This window comes from Haemorhous mexicanus, chromosome 6 (genome assembly GCF_027477595.1).
Source record: "Haemorhous mexicanus isolate bHaeMex1 chromosome 6, bHaeMex1.pri, whole genome shotgun sequence".
Lineage (NCBI taxonomy): Eukaryota > Metazoa > Chordata > Aves > Passeriformes > Fringillidae > Haemorhous > Haemorhous mexicanus.
The window spans coordinates 19,558,638-19,578,158 of NC_082346.1; the positions used below are offsets into that span (position 1 = coordinate 19,558,638).

Consider the following 19,521-nt stretch of genomic DNA (forward strand, 5'->3'; position numbering starts at 1 on the left):
AAAAAGAACATGAGAAAATTAGGTAGAATATTTCATTGTAGTTTAATTTCATAAGAACTGCAATCATTTAAATCTTCACAATGTATAAATAGTTACTGCTCCTTCGAATGTGAGATCCTACACACACATATTTTTACAGATGCATAGCTATATATGCATACTTTCATGCACATATATAAACAGTTAACACAGTCTCAGCCTGGAAAAAAGAGTGGGACAATAAAAAAAAGTGAGGAATATATCTTTAAATAAAAATTTCAAATTTCTAAGTTTAGAATTTGGATTTGTTTCACAAATGATAATGACCTCTCACTGTAACATAGTTCTGTTATATGTAATTTATGATATCTATATCTGAAAAAAAAAAAAACCCAAACAAAAAAAGCCACATTCACACAGCTTGCCTGCACTGAAAATACGCAATTTATCCTGGCAGAATGTGTGAACCCCTTGGGAACAATGATGACAGGCAATAAGGAATGAGAAAACCAAAGAGGAAAGTAGATTTTCAAGGCAATCAAATTGCTTTTCAGCCCTCCTGATGAGCATTACCTGAGTAGCAACATATTCACAGCTCCCGTCAAAGTCATAGAATTTCCCATCAAAAGTGTTATAATGGCCACTTCCATATATCATACAAGTCCCATAGCACACGTCATCAGTGCATTTCCAAACCCCTTTCTGGCAGGTGCTAGAAGAGAGCAGAGAAGTTGAATTTTCAGATCTCACCAAGAGCGTGCTGTTTGAAAAACTGCAGAACAAACCAAGCAACTGCCTGATATAATGTGATCATGTGCAAAATATCCAAGCCTCAACTTCAATTGATAAGCCTGTTTTTAAGCCTATAACATGATTTTTACTCTGTTGAGCTACAATCTTTAGATCTGATAGCATTTTTTTTTAAAAAATGAATGAGTTTTCCCAACAAGAGATGCCTACTAAAAGCAGAGGTAACTACCACCCCCATATTTCCAGCAGAATCTGTATTTTCTGAGAAAACAATAAGTATTCCTGAAAATTAAGGATAATACTTCCAGCTTTTGCAGCTACTGTAGTACATAAGCCTAGCTAAGACTATGAATATACTGCATAAAATATATTCTAGAAGAGAGTATACACTTAGAACCCACCAGGTGTTGCAGTCCACTTTTATCTTGTGTCCAGAAGAATACCACTGATTGTTATGAATGCACGGGCAATCCTTTTGCTCAACACAGCCCCCTCTGCCATCATCAAATAGACCTTCAGGGCACACACAGCCTGAGACGCACTCTGCCTGGAACTAAGGAATATAAGGAGAAATGGTTACCTTATGACAAAGCACTGCATCTTAATTCCACATCTTCACACTTGAAAATCTGCATTTAGAACCACACAGTCTAATATGGATTAGTTTCATAAGGTTATTTTTTTCTAGGTTTCTAACACTTTTCTTTTTGGATTGTCTAAGAACTCAAATTCTTTTTTGCTTGGAAATTATGACTCTACTGAAGACACAGTAAAGAGGAGAAGGAAACCATTGTGAAAATGGCAACAGATTATTATCATGCGGGGGAAAAAAAGGGCAGATTAAACCAAAGAGAAATCAACTGCTATTTATTACCTTCCAAATACCTAACCAAATACAGTTACAACTGTATTTGCTGTGTAGCACCATGTCATGTAAAGAATACAGAACAAAGAAAGCAAGACACAAAGAAAAGTTGAATACATACATGATCAGTTTGAGGAGTATGACAGCTAAGTTGTAGAGGTGTTTGCGAAGTCCACTTTGAGAATGCATTGCAGTCAAAGTATGTCTTGTTAGAAGAACATTCTTTTTCACCTGAAAGGTACATTGCTGGTTTAGATCAATCAAGGCAAAAGAAATGTTAGTGAAACGTGGTAGTTTCTCAGACAGAAATCTCAGTCTGTCCTTATTAAAAAAATAGACTTAGTGAAGAGAGAACAAGTTGAAAATGCATTCCTGTTTTACATAAAGAGAAAAAACCATGCAAAACAAGCAAATAGCGAATCAAAAGGGAAGTAGATTTGGGTTGGGGGATTTGCTATGGATTTTATTCTAGTTTAGTTTATAGAATGTCACTTACTTTTCATTCTTATTTTCACTGAAGTGCACTGGATCTTTGCATTTCGGCAAACACTAGAAAAGTGAAGTAAGTAGAAATTTTTTTAAAAAGCAAGCTTAATATCTTCAATTCAAGTCTAAGGACTTGTTTATATAAATGTGAGAGTATTTATTAAAGATATCCTGCATAATTTCTACTGGAATTTCAAGGCCAATTCTATTGAATTACACTAATGAATTTTTTCATTGGAGAAAAAGTGTAGCAAGGTTTTAGGCATAATGCACAGAAAGGTTATGTTTTAAGGAATGACAGCTATTCTATTAATATTTAATACTATGTTCTATGACAATTCATGAATTAGATAGTAATGACACTGATAATAATTACAATCTAAATCAAAGCCTCCATTTGGATACACAGTGTATTTTCATTGAATTTATATGCTGCAAATTTCTTGACCTATATGCTTCTTCCGCTGGATAAGAGAAGTTATTCCACAGTTTGCACTGATGACTTAGGCAGCAAACTGTGGCCAGAGACCATGGGGAAATATAAAAGAATCATAAATGTTGTTTTCAAAAGCCGATGTTACAGTGAATACATATCAAGGGGATCTTCTTCCAGTGGAAAACAAGCAATCTGTGACTGCTAGAAAAGCAAACATAACATATAGTTGGCCTTTTATCTTCCTTTCACTGTTCTGCCTAACAAAGCCTTATTAACACTGCAGCTTCAGAATAACATTTATCTGCGAAGGCCAATACTCACACCTCCAAAGCAAGATGCACTTCTCAATTATTGATAAATTGCATTGCAACAGAACAACGCTTTGCTCAGCTTGAAGATGTTGTGAAATACATTATAAATACTCATTAAAGTACCAAAAAAACTAAGCACCTTACACCTAAAAAGCAATTTTTAAAGGGCTTTTCCCCTACAAACAAGAAGTCAAAATAAAACATACCAGCGTTCTTCATCTTTTGTGAAATACTCCCCAGGTTGCAGGTATGATCCCTTGTAATAACATGGGCACTGGGAGATGGGCACACAGTTAGCTTGGTTATCAAAGTATGTATCAGGTGGGCAGCCACACCCATCCACAGGAGCAAAGTCTTGCAAGCAATACTTTTCACCATCAGCAAGAGAGCGACAGGTTTGCTGGCACATTGTAAGGTTGTAAAGGAAGACTTGATTTCCTGGGCAAGAAGACTCTTCACTGCCTGGAGAGAAAAAAACCAAAGTGATAAATAAGGGATGCAGGATGGACAATTTGGCCTTGACGTTTCCATTTTGGTTTCTTTGGCTGTGCCGAATGTAGTGATAAAAACATTCCCTTAGATCTTACTAAAGTATCAGAAAAATATCAGAAGTCATAAGTAACACTAACCTAACTTTACCAGTTGAAGATTTATTTTTAACTGCTACTTACTAATAGTTTCTACTTTCATAGCCCTATTTGTTTCACACACTGACAATCAGATAGTGAGCACAATATAATAAACTGCTAGTCTCAAACAGACTGAACTGTTGATGTAGAGCAAGCATGATCAGAAACAAAGACATTTACAAACAAATGCACAGTAAAAGCCCTGATGGCTGGGATTCCATTAGTAAATGGAATTATATTAGCTAGACTGCGAAAAGAAGATGAAAGTTAAAAATATTGCTTTCTATTTTTAAGTATAAAAAATTCAAATTACATCTGAAGAATATAACATGAATTAGTAAACATTATCAGCATTGTCTCTTTTTGGTCCATTATATACTCCAAACCCCTTAACACTGAGATGGATCACTAACAACCAAATTCAGAGAGAGCCTGCTTATTTCTCATGGTTAATTATTTCCACAGGGATTACTGTCCCATTACTTACTGCAGACACTCTTTCTCCAGCCTCCCAGTATGATCCCTTTGAAAGCACAGGCTCTTGAGTAAGAGGACAGGGCAGCACACAAACATTCCTCACTGTCTTCACAGAGACAGGTGTCATATTTACATTTCTGAAAAAAAAAGAACAAACGGGTCAATAAGTCCACAGGAAATCAATGGGCAATTACAACTTGATTGCTACAAAATGTCCTATCAGATTTTCCTGATGTTGTTTGTATTAATTCCCATGACCAGAGAACAGTGAAAGGAATGGACAAAGACCAGAGAGTTAAAGTGCTGCTTCATTTAATACACAATGAAAATACTTGGATGCTTATTCTAATGCAAGCCAAGCCTCTTGAACCTTTAAAAAGCAGTCAGCCTCCTAAGAACACATTTTTCAAAGCATATTGATACCATTCATTCTCAGTTACTAATTAGAAATGCAGAGATCCACAAAAACTAGAATAATAAAGGCAAAATATTAACCAGGTCTATGAAGACCTTTATAACATTTGAGCTCACACTGACTTCCAAGTACAAGCAATGATTTTAGAATTCCTTTTCCTCAGGTGAGCGTCTGTTACTGCTCAACAGAGATGAACATGGGGGAAAAGAATTCATGGAGACTCTGGCATGAAAATGATTTGGTGTTACATTCCAACCAATATATGGCTGGAATTTTTTCCCCCACTTTATAGAAACTAATGTTTCTAAACTTAAACTGTCCACATCTGCAGCTCTTGAGTCTTCTATTTAGTCCAAATATCCAAGCCAATAAACATGTCACAAAAAGTAAAAAAGCAAAATAAAAAATTTACATTTTTATTCAGCAGCAGCCCATAAGGATCTCATCATATGAGATACTTCGGATGCTATGTTGCTTGAATCAGTCAATGCAAAAACTTCAGCCTCTCTTATGGACAAGTTACTCACTGATGTCTCTAATGTTGAAACAATGATAAATGTCTACAGTTAACCATCTGAAATAATGCAGTACTAAAAGAGTGCAAAATTACAATACCTTATAGTATTCTGAAGGATCAATGGCTATGTGACATCTTGCAAAAGGACCCTTTGGGTTTCTCAGCAAAGAGCACCAATGCTCAGCATAATTTGCTGCAAAAAAAAGAGAAATTAATCACATTTCCTGATCTTCCTTGTGCCATGCCCAGTTATGCGGCCGCACAAATGCAGTGCAGAAATACAAATGAGAGAATCATGTTCATTTTGGGGAGTGGAGAAACTACATGCAATCCCCACATATGTATTTCTAATCCTTCAGAGACATGCAGTCATAAAATCAAAAACTGCACCGTAGTTTTGCAATTTGTACACACAGAATTGTGACAGCTCTTTCCATTTGGGGACCATAAAGTTAAGTTAAACATAAGGATAGATAATGGTAGGAGATACAAGCTGTCTTTGCAGATAGTACAAATTAATGACTGTTTTTGCCATTCTACCACCTCAGGATTCTTTTACAATCACTCTTTAAATTTTCACTTCAGTTTGATGAAGTGCTTGTATGTATGTGTATTTGAAGATATTAATTATTAATGTTACAGTCCTGTAAAAAATCTTCAATGCCCCACTACAACTCTTGCAAGCCTGTTGCAATAATGCACAGTAGACACTGCTTATCCTGGCAGAAGCCAACCCTCTGATTTATTAATGTGCTTACCACTTTCAATGCTGAGACTGCAGGGGTCTTCCAGCTTTTCTGCCTGGTCTGCGCAGGTGGACTGAGCTTTCCACGTGTTAGCAAAGGCAGATCCTGTAGCCTCGATCAGCCCGCTGGTTGTTCTAAAGTCATCACCTTCCATTTCATTGAAGTTTCCACAAAGACCTATTCAAGAACAAGGTAAAAATTTCACATAAGCATTACTTATTTCATACTGAAAGGTCAAAGGAAAGGGACAACTGATCACAAACACTAGAAACAGCTGACTATTCCACATCAAATTAATGCATACTATAAATTCTGTGGTTTTAGAAGCCCTGGTTTAAATCTTCAATATCTTCAAGAATAGTAACCATGAATATATCTGCGCTTCAAGAGATTACTACTCTAACCCAAATTTTTTATGCTTTCTGATGATATTGAAACTACAAAATACACCAAAAACCTGATTTTATGGATAGTTTAAAAATAGACTAAATACAAAAGTAAAGAATATTTTAAGAAACACCTATGTACTGGCAACAGAGTGATAGGTCTTTTCAATATCAAAAAATAAAAACACATTTCTAGTTTTCTTGAGTCGATTATCTTTCTGTTTTCTCCCCTTGAATCAACAAGTAGCATGAGCTATCACTCATATAAAGAATACATAATTATTCAGCTGTGAAACAGCATGACTTTGCTTCCCATTTGCATAGACACTTGCCTTGAAGTGTTCCTTTAAGTGATTGATCTACAGTCACAAACAGCTGCATGACTCGAAACAGCTGGATCTGCATCTGAAGCCCAAAAGGAGTTTGTACAACAAAGTAGTTGGAAGATGGCTTGAATACTGAGAAGCTGGCTGAAAAACAAAACATGAACTGTTGTAATGAACAAATACACACAGGCTGCTAAAAGAAACACTTCTTACTAGATTCTCATGTATCACCCAGCATGAAATCTCTGATACCAGGATCGAATTAATATCTTTTTTTCTTTAAAAATCACTGGCCAACTAGATATGATGCTGGTGCTTACAAACGTAACAAGTTGATTACTTATAAAGGCTGCTCTCTGGGATCAGAACCAAATGGGCATGCCCACACCATGTAACCAGGTTTGGAAAGTGCTAAATACACCTCCTCCACTTTTGCCCCTATAAAAATACACCCCTACATGAGAAGCCAGGTGTGTGAGACTTGGCATAAAGGCTGTGTCCCTTACTTGACACATGAGGCACATTCACTGTCATCTCATTCAGGAGCACGCTGCCATCCAATCTGAAAACCACCACCTGTGAAATGGCAAATGGAATCAATGAGGTTCCAGAGACTGAGGAAAACTAAGATTTTACAAATACAAGGAATATTAACAGCAAGGACATTTTACACATTTAGGCTCTGTCTAGAACTCCAAATTTTTGGAAGGAAAAATCTGTCTGAAAATTGAACATGGCAGTAGCCCTATAGATTACACCTAAGGTTTTGTCTTGCTATTCAGTGTTTCTCTTACATCTGCCTACAATAATTCATGGCAATAATGAAATGCAAAACTCATTTATATTGGGCACTTTGGTTTCAGCAAGTAGAAGAAAATATTAGGTTTTCAGGATCTGTAGGAAGCTCTTATTCCTTGTTAAAGCATGTGCTACAGCTTCTGTGTGATCGTTAATATGATTCTGACATGGTAAGAAAGCAGCTTATTAAACTTCCTCAAAAAATGCTACTCCACATACAGAAACACGAAACTATTGGATTTTGATTTGGTTTTCTTACATTCTAGTAATGCTGTCAAGGACACAGAAGTCTATAAATATGTGAGGAAAATCATGTGTATATGTAAGTAAATTATGTATAGAGATAGTCTATATATTCTCATAAACAAAGAGAATACAAAAGTGAATATTGGAGGAGGTTGGATTGTATCACCATTTAAAGAGAGGATTTCTTCTGAAAAAGACTCAATTAGAAGTATAAAATTTTATCTGAATGAAGAAAAAAACTATGAGGTGAAGAAGAATACGTTCTCTTCCTTCCAGATACCTGGAATTCTGTGAGAAAAATCATATCACACAGAGCAGAGAAGAGGAGGAAATGTCACTTGTTTTGAATCTCATATTTTCTTAAGTTTAGGTTTATTTTGAATTCTCGAGGCAGAAACCTGAGCTGTTTGTCAGCCTGTCTGAGGTCCCTTATCTATCCACAATAATGACTCCAGAAGAAAAAAGTATTCACCCACATTAAGGGAAATATGTTAATTTTCAACATATCTAGCAGAATCCACAGAACAGCACTTACATTCTTTTTGTTATCCACTAACAGCACAACAGTCTTCAAGCAGGTCTGTTTGTCTGTGGAGCCACAGGGAGCCAGTTCTGCCAGGAGAGCATAACTCTCATTTGCGGTACCCTACAATCACAGGGAAAGAAATGCACATTAGTCATATTAAAACTCTCATGAGATTATTTCCACAACAATGACTAAATTAATCAGTTACAATAACTTTCCTAGCTCAACAAGATTTTCCTCATTCTCTAGAAGAGCGAACACCAGATATTTTAGGGATGAATGAAACAGCTGCCTACCTCTTTTCCCTACCTGGTTTTGACACTCAGATTTAGCTATTACAGGAGTGGCCAAGAACTTCTAATCCTGAGACCTTTTGATTTCTTACATACAAAGGACTTCACTGGATAATGACAGCATAGGTAGTTTTCTATCCCACTGAGTTAATCACCCATTGTAATAAGTCCCCAGCTTCCCCTTAGAGCTATTACAGCTAAATATTGAATTTTCTAGTACAACTAACAGCATTTTGGCTTCCCTCACCCTATGGAAGTGGACTAGAACAATCACTCCCAGCTGATACACATCAGCCCACAGACACTGTTTTACTCTACAAGAGAACACTCCCACTGTACACAATACCTTGGCCAACACATAGTAGCAGTCTCCATGGAAGGTGTATTTCTTCCCATCAAAGGTGGTAAAATGGGAACCTCCTTCCACTGAGCATGTGCCTGGGCAGGGTAGATCTTTGCAGGTCCATCTTCCTGAATTACAGGTGCTATAAACAGACAAATAATACAAAAAATGCTTGTAGTTATTAGAGGAGCTGAGAGCACTGAAAGTATCTGTATGTCTGGCAACCAGCAAGCTATCCCCAGGTGTTTTAAAACTGTACCCTTGACCATTTCCTTGAGATTTTCCCTCTGACATATGCCATAGAATCTGACATATGCCATAAGAAACTTACCAGAAATCCTGTTCTATAGATACACAACATAAACATTAAATTCAGAGAGTTTTCAGAACATCTCCTATGACCAAGTGGAAATTTGAAAAATGCAAGTCCATTTACAATCATTCAAAGAAAGGTGTACAACAACCAAGATCCTTACCATTCTTCACATTCTTTGGAAATGCTTTCTCCAGGTGCATACGTCTTTCCACTGAGTTTGCAGTGGCACTGGCTAACAGGGATACAGCCTTTTTCACTGATATCATCATACACAGTTCCTATAAAACACAAGATTAACTATTCCAGCTGTTTTTCAAATTAGCAATTTCCACAGAGGAAAAACTCTAATTTGCCACACAGGCTGAGATTATCTAAACTTTGAAGAATACTGGCTATATTTTTTGTAATACAAGACAGATGGAAAAAACTTTGATTCAGCTTTGAAAATCCAAGTCTGTTCATTTATATAGCTATACACAGATAAAAAGGTTATTGCAAGCATATAAGAACAATCTCAGAATGTCAAATGATTGGATTATTAGTCTTTTTGGCTGTGAAGACTATCACTGTAATCTTCTTTCCTAAGGTTGACTGCAAGCCTGAGAATTTCACTCACTGTCTGTCACTGCCACTCTCTGGGCAAATGGTGTCCATTGTCTCAGAGCTATTCAACCTAAAAAGCATGACTTACTATATACTATCCAAAACCCACTTGTTGAGAATTAAAAAGCAGGTCTGTTACCTGTCACTGTGTTAATATGTTTGAACTAGAAATAAATTAATTAATTAATTAATCAATTATTACCTCCTTAGAAAATTTTACAGTTATTTTCCTCTAGGGGGGAAAATAATGAGTAGCACTACTCTTTTCTAAGATATAATTTGACTAGATGTAGTATTTTCATATAACTTCCTTAGCCAGGGCTCTTGCTTTTGTCCCAGATGCAACAGCTAGAATAACACTTGCCTTCAGGGCAGAAACAGCCATCCATGTAGTGCTCCTCACAAAGGCTGCTGATCTGCAAGTGTGAGCAAGTATCCACGCAGGGTGAGCTGCTTTCTCTATAGACCATGGTAGCAGGACAGGTCTTGGCTGAAAGAATAAGAAAGACACCAGGAGTTATTTGAGTGTTCAGTCCATCTCTCCTGAGAAACCACACCCTACTCCCTTCAAGTCAGTGGTGTCTCAAGCCAGACTCCACATGACAAAGCAAGTTTATCAGAATCTGAACTGCTTTCCCTGGTTTTTTTATTTACTTCTTTTGGTTTCAAATAGATCAAATTATTCCTATCTCCTGCAGCATCAAATCTCAGGTTTTTTAATGGGAACAGAATTTGCTGAAAAATATTTCTTAATAGTAAAAGTAACAGAAGAAGAAAACAGGGACACCATATTATTTTTAGCACTACCAGTATGAAATTTGTAATACTTCCCAACAGCTTTGTAAAGAAGTAATGAATTTAAATTTTATGGTGCTACATGCACAAAACTTTTGGATCTTTGTAAAATTTGTGTAGCTGCTTACGGCAGAAGCTCTGTGTCCTCCATTCTCCCGGGCGGCCACCCGCGTGCGAGCACTGGCGGGAATACTCAGAGATGGTGCTGCAGAGGCAGAAGGAGTCGTTCTTCCCATTGCAGGCACACTTGTCCTGCATGCAGGCTTGGATGTACATTTCCAAATTAAGACGTAGCCGACAATCAGCAAATGCAGGGGAAGTGAGCAACCTCTGACACTCATCGCGCTGAGGAGGAAGAGGAATAATGTTTAAGAGATTTACAGGTATCTGGACATTTCTTATCTTACAAAAAAACCAACCTGTTGTCTTTTGAACAGGTAGGAAAAAGTAACCATATATCCCAGAAGAGACAGTCCTCCCAGCTCCTGGCAACTAACTCCCTGTTGCACAAGGATGCCTCTATGTGTCCATGCCAAGGAAGTTCACCACAAGAAATACTTACATGCTCATTACAGCTTGGAAGAGCCTGAGTTTCATCTGGATCTTCACATTTGGAATTGGGTTTGCTGATCTTCTGCATATTCCCATATGTAATTGAGTTGTAGCTTGCATCTATGAGAAAAAAATAGAAAGAGAACTTGCTCAGCCCCAAAAATTGACAACAAGGAGCACCTGATTTCTGGAACTCTACTGATCAAGGGAAACAGTTACTATGGTATCAAATATACCTGTTAGACACAGGTACCTGCTCTGATTGATGTCTAACTGTGCTTAAAAATGTAAAGGGGAAACAGGAAAAGAAGGCTAGTAAAGAACAGAAAGATTAATCTGGAACTTAGAATGCAGGAATTGCAGGAATGCAGCACTGGAACTTAATGTTTAGTCTGGGGCAATCACAGAAACCTCTCAAGTGAAATTTGCTCTCCTGTGATGTTTCAATGCACAGGGCTTGTCAGCCTATCTCTGAAGACAACTGTCAGTATGGTGGGATGACGCACCTCCCTTGATGAACTCATTGTAGATTTGAATGCCATTGTAATCCCCACAGAGACCACAGGTATGGTTATTGAATTTGTTGTCCAGCTCCACCTAAATAATGAAAAGAAAAATGAAAAACATAAAAGAATTATCTTTTTATTCTTCCTTTTTCCCCCTCCATTTTTTTTTCCTACCAAGATAGAGAAATATCCCAAGAAACCCAGGAAATACCAATTAAAAATACTTTGATCATACATACCATCAAGGCATCCTGCTGGTTCCACATCAGAACCATGCCTAATTTGGCATAAATCTTGGTGTAAATTTCATTGCTCTCAATGAGGACACCAGAGGTGTAGTAAGGTGTCTTCACACTAGGAAGAAAATCACAGACTTTGCATTAGTTAAGAAACATAAGGGCTGACATGAATGTCTGTAATAAGCCAAATACCCCAAGGAATAGAGAAACTAGTCTGACTACCTCATTCTAACTGCACAGGGTGCCTTGTTTTAATGAGGCATAAAGTCTTCTCTTTCTGACACTCAGGACAACAACTCATTTCAAAAACTCATTTAAATGGCAAAGCAATTTCAGAGGAAAAGCCTACCCAACACTTCGGGCTCTTTAACTTATAAAATACCAAAATGTCAGATGTTTTCAAATTAATCAAAGAAAAACCATCATCACCGTGGTATTGACAGAGGATATTCAAACACTCATTAATACTTTACACCAATGAAAGGAGCTACAACATAATTTACAGTGTTTCTTTACCAAAATATCTCATAACCATTTCAGAGAGAATTAATGTTCTATTGCTAGGAACTGCCTCTTTAAGAGAGAGTTCAGAATGCACAGGCAGTTACAGGGACTGCCAACAAAATTTTGAAAAGAAAGGAGCATGTTAAGAAGAATTCAGTAGCTCTTTCAGTAGTTAGTTACTTAGTTTTAAGTGTACAGGACTGAGCTTGTTAATGGTGACAAAAGACACTTTGTAGAGGGCTGAGCACAGATATTTTTGTGTGATAACAATTTGTGTCTGTCTTACAAATAAACTGAACTGCTGAATTTCATTCAGCAATAAAAGAATTGTGGCAGGCAGTCTTACCCCATAAAACACAGAGAACTAGAGTCTACTCAAAGAGAAGTAATGTAAACTGGAATCCAGTCAAAGTAACTGGTTAATTTTCTACAGATTTATCAGTGTAATTGTTATCCATCAAGATTCATGCATGTGTATGCACATCTCTTAACTAGTCTTTTGACTGGGAGAACTTTATCACCTGATTTTCTGTCACTGGGGTTTTTACAGCTATTTACCTCAGGCATTTTTTAACATGCCCAAATGACTTACACATCTAGGTGCAAACTCAGAGATCATTATTTCTGCTTTTCACTGCATTGTTCATGAATAAAGAATAAAGTCTTGAGGGATTATGTTTCTTGAGGGAAAGCATAAAATGTTGGACATCTTTTCAGCATGGAATATTTATCTTTTTTTTCTAATAGTATGACATTCAATCAATCAGTGGATCAAGTACCTGAAGGCTAATCCATACACTTTTCTACTTTACAGGATTTACTTCAGCATGGTGAGATGCTATTTTGCATGACAATAGATAATTTATCATTTCAGAAGCAATATGGAAAATTAAGTTCTCAAAAAAAAAAATTCTCAAAGCAGTAAAAACCAGTTTTGCAGGGATTTGGTGTTTTATGACAATAAGGTCTATCTAAGACAAAAATGGCTTACTTTGAGAGAAACAGTTCTAAAAGGACTTCTATCTTGTTTTTCATGTAGTTCTTTTTAAGACTTGAGAGCACAATAAAGATCTTTTTCAATTTGAGGCAATAACGCATTTTTTTGTAACTTTCTGTCATTTTATTATTAAGTATGATCTTTGGAAAACTGAATGTTACTTTCAATCTTTGAACATATTTTCATTGCAGTGGCTTCCAAACTTTAGAGCAAAAGCTGAATTCTAGGCAAAACCAAGTTCTCCAATGACAATTAAAAAGTTCTCTTTTTTTCAATTATGCCAAACATACTAATTAACTCATGAGTTGCTTCATTTGACTCAGAGTATAAAGGCACACACTACAAGGTAAAGCTAATGATAGGAAAGACTAGGTTAAGACACTACTTAGTATCAGTAATGGTGTCAGCTGAGTTTCTTGTGTAATCGTGTTATAAGAGAGGCAAAATAACACTGCTTAGTCTGAAAAAGTACATAGTGCCACAGATAAATTGGTGTGAATTTTGACCTGTTTTATATCTGTTAAACTCCCTTGCGGAATGGCCATCAGATCTTTAAGAAGTATTTACGAATATCAGAAAAAACTACCTCTCTTTTGGCAGAAAATAAGAGGAGAAGACCCCAGAGAAACGCATTTCCTTTTCAAGGATTTGCTAGACATCTGCTAAGGTAAACTCAAGATGATGCCATTAAAGAAATGAAGCTACATCATTTTAAGCCAGTGAAAAATCTGGCTCATGAGCAGTACTGTTCTCTGCACAACTGGAAGAACAATTTGTTCAAACCTATTCCTGACTTGTATTTAAATAATCCTTTATGCCAGTGTAGAAATGACAGTTAGTATTAAAGCCCCTCCTCAAAGCAATTTTAATGCTGAATTTCAAAAGGCTTTTTTGTTTGTTTATTTGTTTGTTTGTCTGTGGAAATGCTTTGCAGCAGTTTCTGTAATGGTACACAGACAGTTGTGTAAAGAATCAATCCTGCTTTTATCTTCCCAGCACATTTCTCTGAATACCATTATAGCAAAGGAACTTACATCCGCCCATCCACCACAACCAGGTTGGGTTTGAGGTAGACCATTATATCCTTGATTTTCACCAGAATATACTCGATCTCAGGATGGCCATTGCTGTTGAGAGCACGCTGGATGTGGACAGAGAATTCCTTGTAAGCCTCTCGGCAGTCGGAAACAAAATTATACTCGCAAATGCCAGGGAATTGGTAGATGTCTCCATCAAAAGTCTTGAAATGGTTGTTTCCCCAAGTGCTGCAGACATAGTGGCCGTGGCTTCTTGTCCTTCCTGTTAAGTGATGAAAAAGAAATAGAGATGAGAAGTGCAAGAAACAATCTAGCATGAAAAATGGTAAGTGTTCCATTTTACAGTAGGAACCACCTGCAATTATGTTCACAGTGATTCCATAGATTTCAAGTGGGATCAAGTATTTGCCAGGTCAGCAGAAAATATGGAAATCTCAAAAGCAGAGTAAGATGGTAATGAATAATTCTGGGACCAGGGTATATCCTATAATCTTCACTGAGGTGAAGGAACTTATCTGCATGAGGCAGGGAAACTTAATAGCGACCACTAACTTGGCTTCTGTGCCAAGCATATGATTTTATTCTTAATCACAGTATTATTTTTATCAATATTAATTTTTTACAAGAATTATCTTCTTTCCTCGTGCAACATGTACTAGAAACTAAACAGGTAGGAAATCAAGAAAGTACTACCTACTCTGGAAGGCTAATAGTTTAAAGGTTATGAAAGGACTTATGCACAACAGGAGATTTCAGTGAAATATTTATTTTCCTAAAGCAGTAGTGATTTCTATTACTGTAAGACAGAAATTTTTCAGAATATAGGTCAGAAAATAGCCATGGTAGGAGGGGAAAAAATAAGATTTTGCAACAGCAAAATATGAAGATTATTTGTTGCTTTCCCTGCCATCTACACCAAGCAAAAATACAAATTAACAACAATATCTGATCAATCTCCAGATACTGTAGATTAGGGGTGAATCATAAAAGCCAAGCATCCTTGGGAATCTTAACATTTCACAAGATTTTCTTGTAGCATTTAACATGAGAAAGCAAAACTGCTAAGAAAACCCCTAGGATACTGTATTTTGATAGTATCAATCATACCAGATACATCCAGCCAAGCTGGAACACTTCCCTCCCCAGAAAGAAGGCTGCACAGAGATCCTCCCAGAGCTCACAGCTGGAAGACCAAATGCAAGGTAAAGCTTTCCTCCCATTGCTGAATTCAAGACACAGCAGACCAATAGCCCAAACCTGATCACTGGATATAATTAATCACCTATTTCTCTAAAAAGCAGTTTTCAGTATGACTGCTCTATTCCATCGCTTCAAACTTGAGAAAAAATACAGTAAGTTAGAGCTTTTGCAAAAGGGTTAAAAATGTCCTAAATGACAAAATAAGGTTTTTTTTCAATGTTATTACATTCATTTTTGAGGAACAATTTATGTTGTTCCAAAGCAACAGAAGACACAATCATCCACTTCCTTCATCACTTTAACAATGAACCTCTCAAAGTCCTACAGTCCCTTTCTCGCCATACCTAGTAAAGACTCAATGCATGGAAAGAAAAGCAACACTGAAAATATTTTCCAAGCACATCAAACTAGAAATCAATGCAGTAGAGATAGGCACTAATCTCTCCAAATAAAGTAGGATCTACCAATTTTGTCCAAGCAATGCAGCCGCAGTATTTGAAAGCCTAAGCGATTTAAGGCATCCTAAAACTCCAGAGCATTGTTTAAATGCACAGCCTCCTTCTAGCTCCACAGCAATATTTTAACTCTCTCCCTCTTTGCCAGGAGGCAATCTGCTACCATTTCATCTCTAGAACTTACCTTTTTTTATTTCATTAGCAGAGGAAAGAGCCAGCCAGAGGAGGAAGAGGCTGGCCGCTCTTAGCCCCATGGTGGCTAAGGTGGGAGAATGGGAACTCCACTGAAAACTCAGCTTTTTATAATATCCACTGAGACAACTGATTCTCTCACAGGGGAGGAGATTCAAAGGGAGGAGGCAAGAGGAGGGGTGAAAAAACAGGTGTGATATTTGCAGAAGATAAGAAGTAAATAGACAATCATTTTTCACCATAAATGAAGGAATTCAGCATACAGGAAACTGTAATATTGATTCAGCGATCATGTAATTTTTTATTGCTCTATTTTATCTACAGGATGCTGTGCTTTTAAATCCTTCAAATGCTCACACCAAGTTTAACCTTTAGCAACTCCCATAGCAAATAATGAATTTGGGGTGGATGAATAAAGAAATCCCTAGAAGAAATTTTAAGGTGAGACCCTAAAATAAAGGCTTCAAAATGAAGGAATTTTTCATTTTTTATCATCACAGAGAATGATTTTTGTTAAAATTATAGAACAGCACATCATGTGTTGTAAAATTATTTTGCAGGCAATTATTGGATTTCTTTAATTTTTACAGCTCTTGAGAACATCTAAATCAAAATACTGCCCATACTACATATTTTGCCCAAAACATAATTGAGACTGGGTGACACAGTAGGTTCAAGGATTTTACAGTAAAAGAGGTGCTCTTTCAAACCTTATCATGGTGTAACAGAATGTCCATCAAAGCTGTAGAGATTCTCACATGATATCAAACTTTAGAGAAAAAACAAGAAAGGTAAATGGAAAAACATTACTGTTCTCAATCCCCCTAAACATTCTTGCTCATTCTGGTAAACTTTTTACATAAATTATAAAATTACAGTCTGCTGTCCCACATCAAATCCTACAAAAGCTATAGGGTCAGCTTTGCTTTGTGCAGAGAAAGAGGTTCCTTGGGAGAAGAAGAAAGAAAGCAGAAAATAGAATCAGGAACCAGTTCAGAATGCTGCTTCAAAAATACAGGATTTCCACATGCACATTATTTCATGCTGAAAAGTTCCTTTTAGAAGGTCTTTCTGCAACTCTCTCCAGAAGACAAAACACAGGCTCCTTTAAAAGCACACTTCCTTCAAGACATCTTGTAACACATCTGCTTCCAGTCTCTACATTTCCTCATCAAAAAATTTGCAATGCATTGACCAGATATTCAGTGCAGAAATCTGTAATTTTCAATGCAGAAATAATTTCATTTTTCAATGCAGAAATCTGTAATCCTCTTGATCATTTAAAGTATTTCTTACTTTCATTGATCATATTACAAGTAGAACTTTTATGTTTTTCAAAACATCAAAGAAACTTTTTACTTAGCCCTTTTGACTGCTCTAGTCAACTAGAAACATTCTCTTGTCATAAAAGCATATTCTTTAACTGCTATTTTTCTATTTAATAATTTTATCTCTACTATAGCCTAGAATCTGTCTGAACATCTTCCTGTTTTCCCTCAATACATCTCAAAAGATTTTAGATTTTCTCCTTTCTCTATTTGAGAATACAAATTTCTGCTTCTCTTACCCTTACATAGTGTATCACTCAACAATCCTGACTGAAATTAAGTAGGAACCCTTTTCCCCCTCCTAAATCTATCACTGGAAAAATATAGCTTTATTTTCCTTCTTGGAAAATAAAAATAAATCCAGAAATAACCAGTTAGAACCAACCAGTCATAGAAGACAATGCAAAAACACAGTCTACAGAGATCTTTGCTCAGTGGTTACTTTACCAGACTTAACTTCTTATGATATCTCAAGAGACATCTCCCTACTTGGCATTTTATGTCTTTTATGCTACCAAAACTGTTAGCCTGAACTGTTTTCTAAAATCACTTAGGAGATTCCCAAAGGACTGTTTTTTGAGGTTTTCTTTTCCTCACTGTGTTTTTCTAGGTAGTCTCCTGGCTAGAACTATCACCTCAGAAGAAAAAGGGTTTCTATGACTTAATTCCCATACAGTCTTTGCAAACTGCAACAGCAACTCCATGTACACAGCAAAGCTGATCCCTTTTTAGATTAAACTTGATGTGTATGCTGACAGGTGTAAGTTGGAAACTTGCATATTTTCCATTCAGGTTTCTCTGCCATAAAACTTCTAGATCTCAATGGAATCAGTTTCAATAATTTCTTGTGACTGGGAAAGATAATAATCCCTCAATTACAGTTGAACCATCCCCCAGTTCAATATGCTAGTATTTTTATAACTTTAATATAGTCTGTGTGGGAGAAGAGCTATTCTTAGCTTAGCACCTCCAAATTTTAGAGGCTGATTTACTCTGCTCCAGCTTTGTCCTGCCTGTACAAGGAGCATGATTCCTTCTTGAGCTATGAAGTTACACAGGACAATTTTCCTTCTGCAGTCTTTGCTTCTCAGTGACCAACAACTTCCCATTGTCCCTTCTTCTGACATATATGGGGCTTGCTGTGACATCCTGAACTGGAGAATAAGGGACATAGCATGTCTTTAAGCACTGAGACCACTCTTACAGAATTCACACTTGGGCTTAAATGGTTGTGATGCTCTGAAGAGAAATAAATACAGATCCTCATCTCCAAAAGTCCTAGGTATTTGTACTTTTGCTAGCAGTAGAAGGTGTCCTAAACTATACTGTCTCTGTTTCCTTATTGACAGAAGGGTAACGATCCTGTCTACCATCTGTTTTATGTTTTTCAGAAATAATCAGTCTTTGAGTTAGACATCATACCCTGGTTCATTTCTTGCTCAGCTACATTAAAGGTTTTTGGACTACATATTTAAACCCAAAAGAACCTTATTGGTAATGTGCAGATAACATCTGTATGTATGCATTAATTTATTTATCATAAATTGTTTGACAACCTGAACTAACTGATAACTTTGCAACAAAGTTAATTTCACTTTATCATTACCATATTTTCCCTAAGCTTACATTAGTTATCTATACCTGAGCTGACCTTTCTGTGTAGCTTTGTGCCATTCCTGCTTCTAGTCAGCTTAATCAGAAGTCACCTTCCTCTTTCCACTATTGGTCAGGTGTTCAGGTATGTGCATTACTTTTCATTCCAACAAATACAATATTGTAAGGTATCTGAAGGCTTTTATTACCAAAGATATTACTTATAATTCTGCATACTGTCACTATGCAAGTGGCAGGAGAACTAGTGACAAGAAGAAGGATTTCAATGTTTAGGTTCCACAGTTGAGTATTAACAGAGATGGTTTTTTAAAAGTTCCTGAAGCCCACGAGTAGCAGTACAACTTCCCATAAGTTTTCACTATATGCATGATCTAGGAGCCCCAACAGTGCTACTAAAATCACTGCTAAAATCCAAAGCATAAAAAAGAAAAGTTGGTTGCATGGCAAGTGTGTTTGTTGTAGCAGCAGATGCAGAAGCAGAAATAAAAGATGTGTTTTGAGTCATGGTTATGTCATTGCATTGTTTCCCTATCCTTAAACTTTTATGAGATTATTTCCAATCGTTCCATCAGCACACCTAACATTAAATGTTCATTTAGTTACAAGGTAAATTTATTTTGCAATATACTTGTTATTAAAAAGAGAATCTACATG

At 36.6% G+C, this 19,521-nt stretch overlaps 1 protein-coding gene across 1 annotated transcript in view; it reads right to left on the minus strand.

Moving 5' to 3' along the window:
- The window catches only part of MUC2 (mucin 2, oligomeric mucus/gel-forming), a 70,003-nt gene extending 54,004 nt beyond the window's left edge, over positions 1-15,999 (minus strand). The window contains exons 1-20 of the mRNA XM_059848210.1: positions 15,918-15,999; positions 14,076-14,340; positions 11,541-11,655; positions 11,302-11,392; positions 10,806-10,915; positions 10,372-10,588; positions 9,813-9,938; positions 9,006-9,123; positions 8,533-8,671; positions 7,903-8,013; positions 6,830-6,899; positions 6,330-6,467; positions 5,624-5,788; positions 4,964-5,058; positions 3,944-4,070; positions 3,034-3,289; positions 2,091-2,143; positions 1,716-1,825; positions 1,131-1,282; positions 553-691 (exon numbers count right to left, since the gene is read on the minus strand). Coding sequence (XP_059704193.1) covers positions 553-691; positions 1,131-1,282; positions 1,716-1,825; positions 2,091-2,143; positions 3,034-3,289; positions 3,944-4,070; positions 4,964-5,058; positions 5,624-5,788; positions 6,330-6,467; positions 6,830-6,899; positions 7,903-8,013; positions 8,533-8,671; positions 9,006-9,123; positions 9,813-9,938; positions 10,372-10,588; positions 10,806-10,915; positions 11,302-11,392; positions 11,541-11,655; positions 14,076-14,340; positions 15,918-15,987 — 2,667 coding nt within the window. The 5' untranslated portion in view covers positions 15,988-15,999. The remainder of the gene's footprint in view (positions 1-552; positions 692-1,130; positions 1,283-1,715; positions 1,826-2,090; positions 2,144-3,033; positions 3,290-3,943; positions 4,071-4,963; positions 5,059-5,623; positions 5,789-6,329; positions 6,468-6,829; positions 6,900-7,902; positions 8,014-8,532; positions 8,672-9,005; positions 9,124-9,812; positions 9,939-10,371; positions 10,589-10,805; positions 10,916-11,301; positions 11,393-11,540; positions 11,656-14,075; positions 14,341-15,917) is intronic.
- Between the last annotated feature and the right edge of the window lie 3,522 nt (positions 16,000-19,521).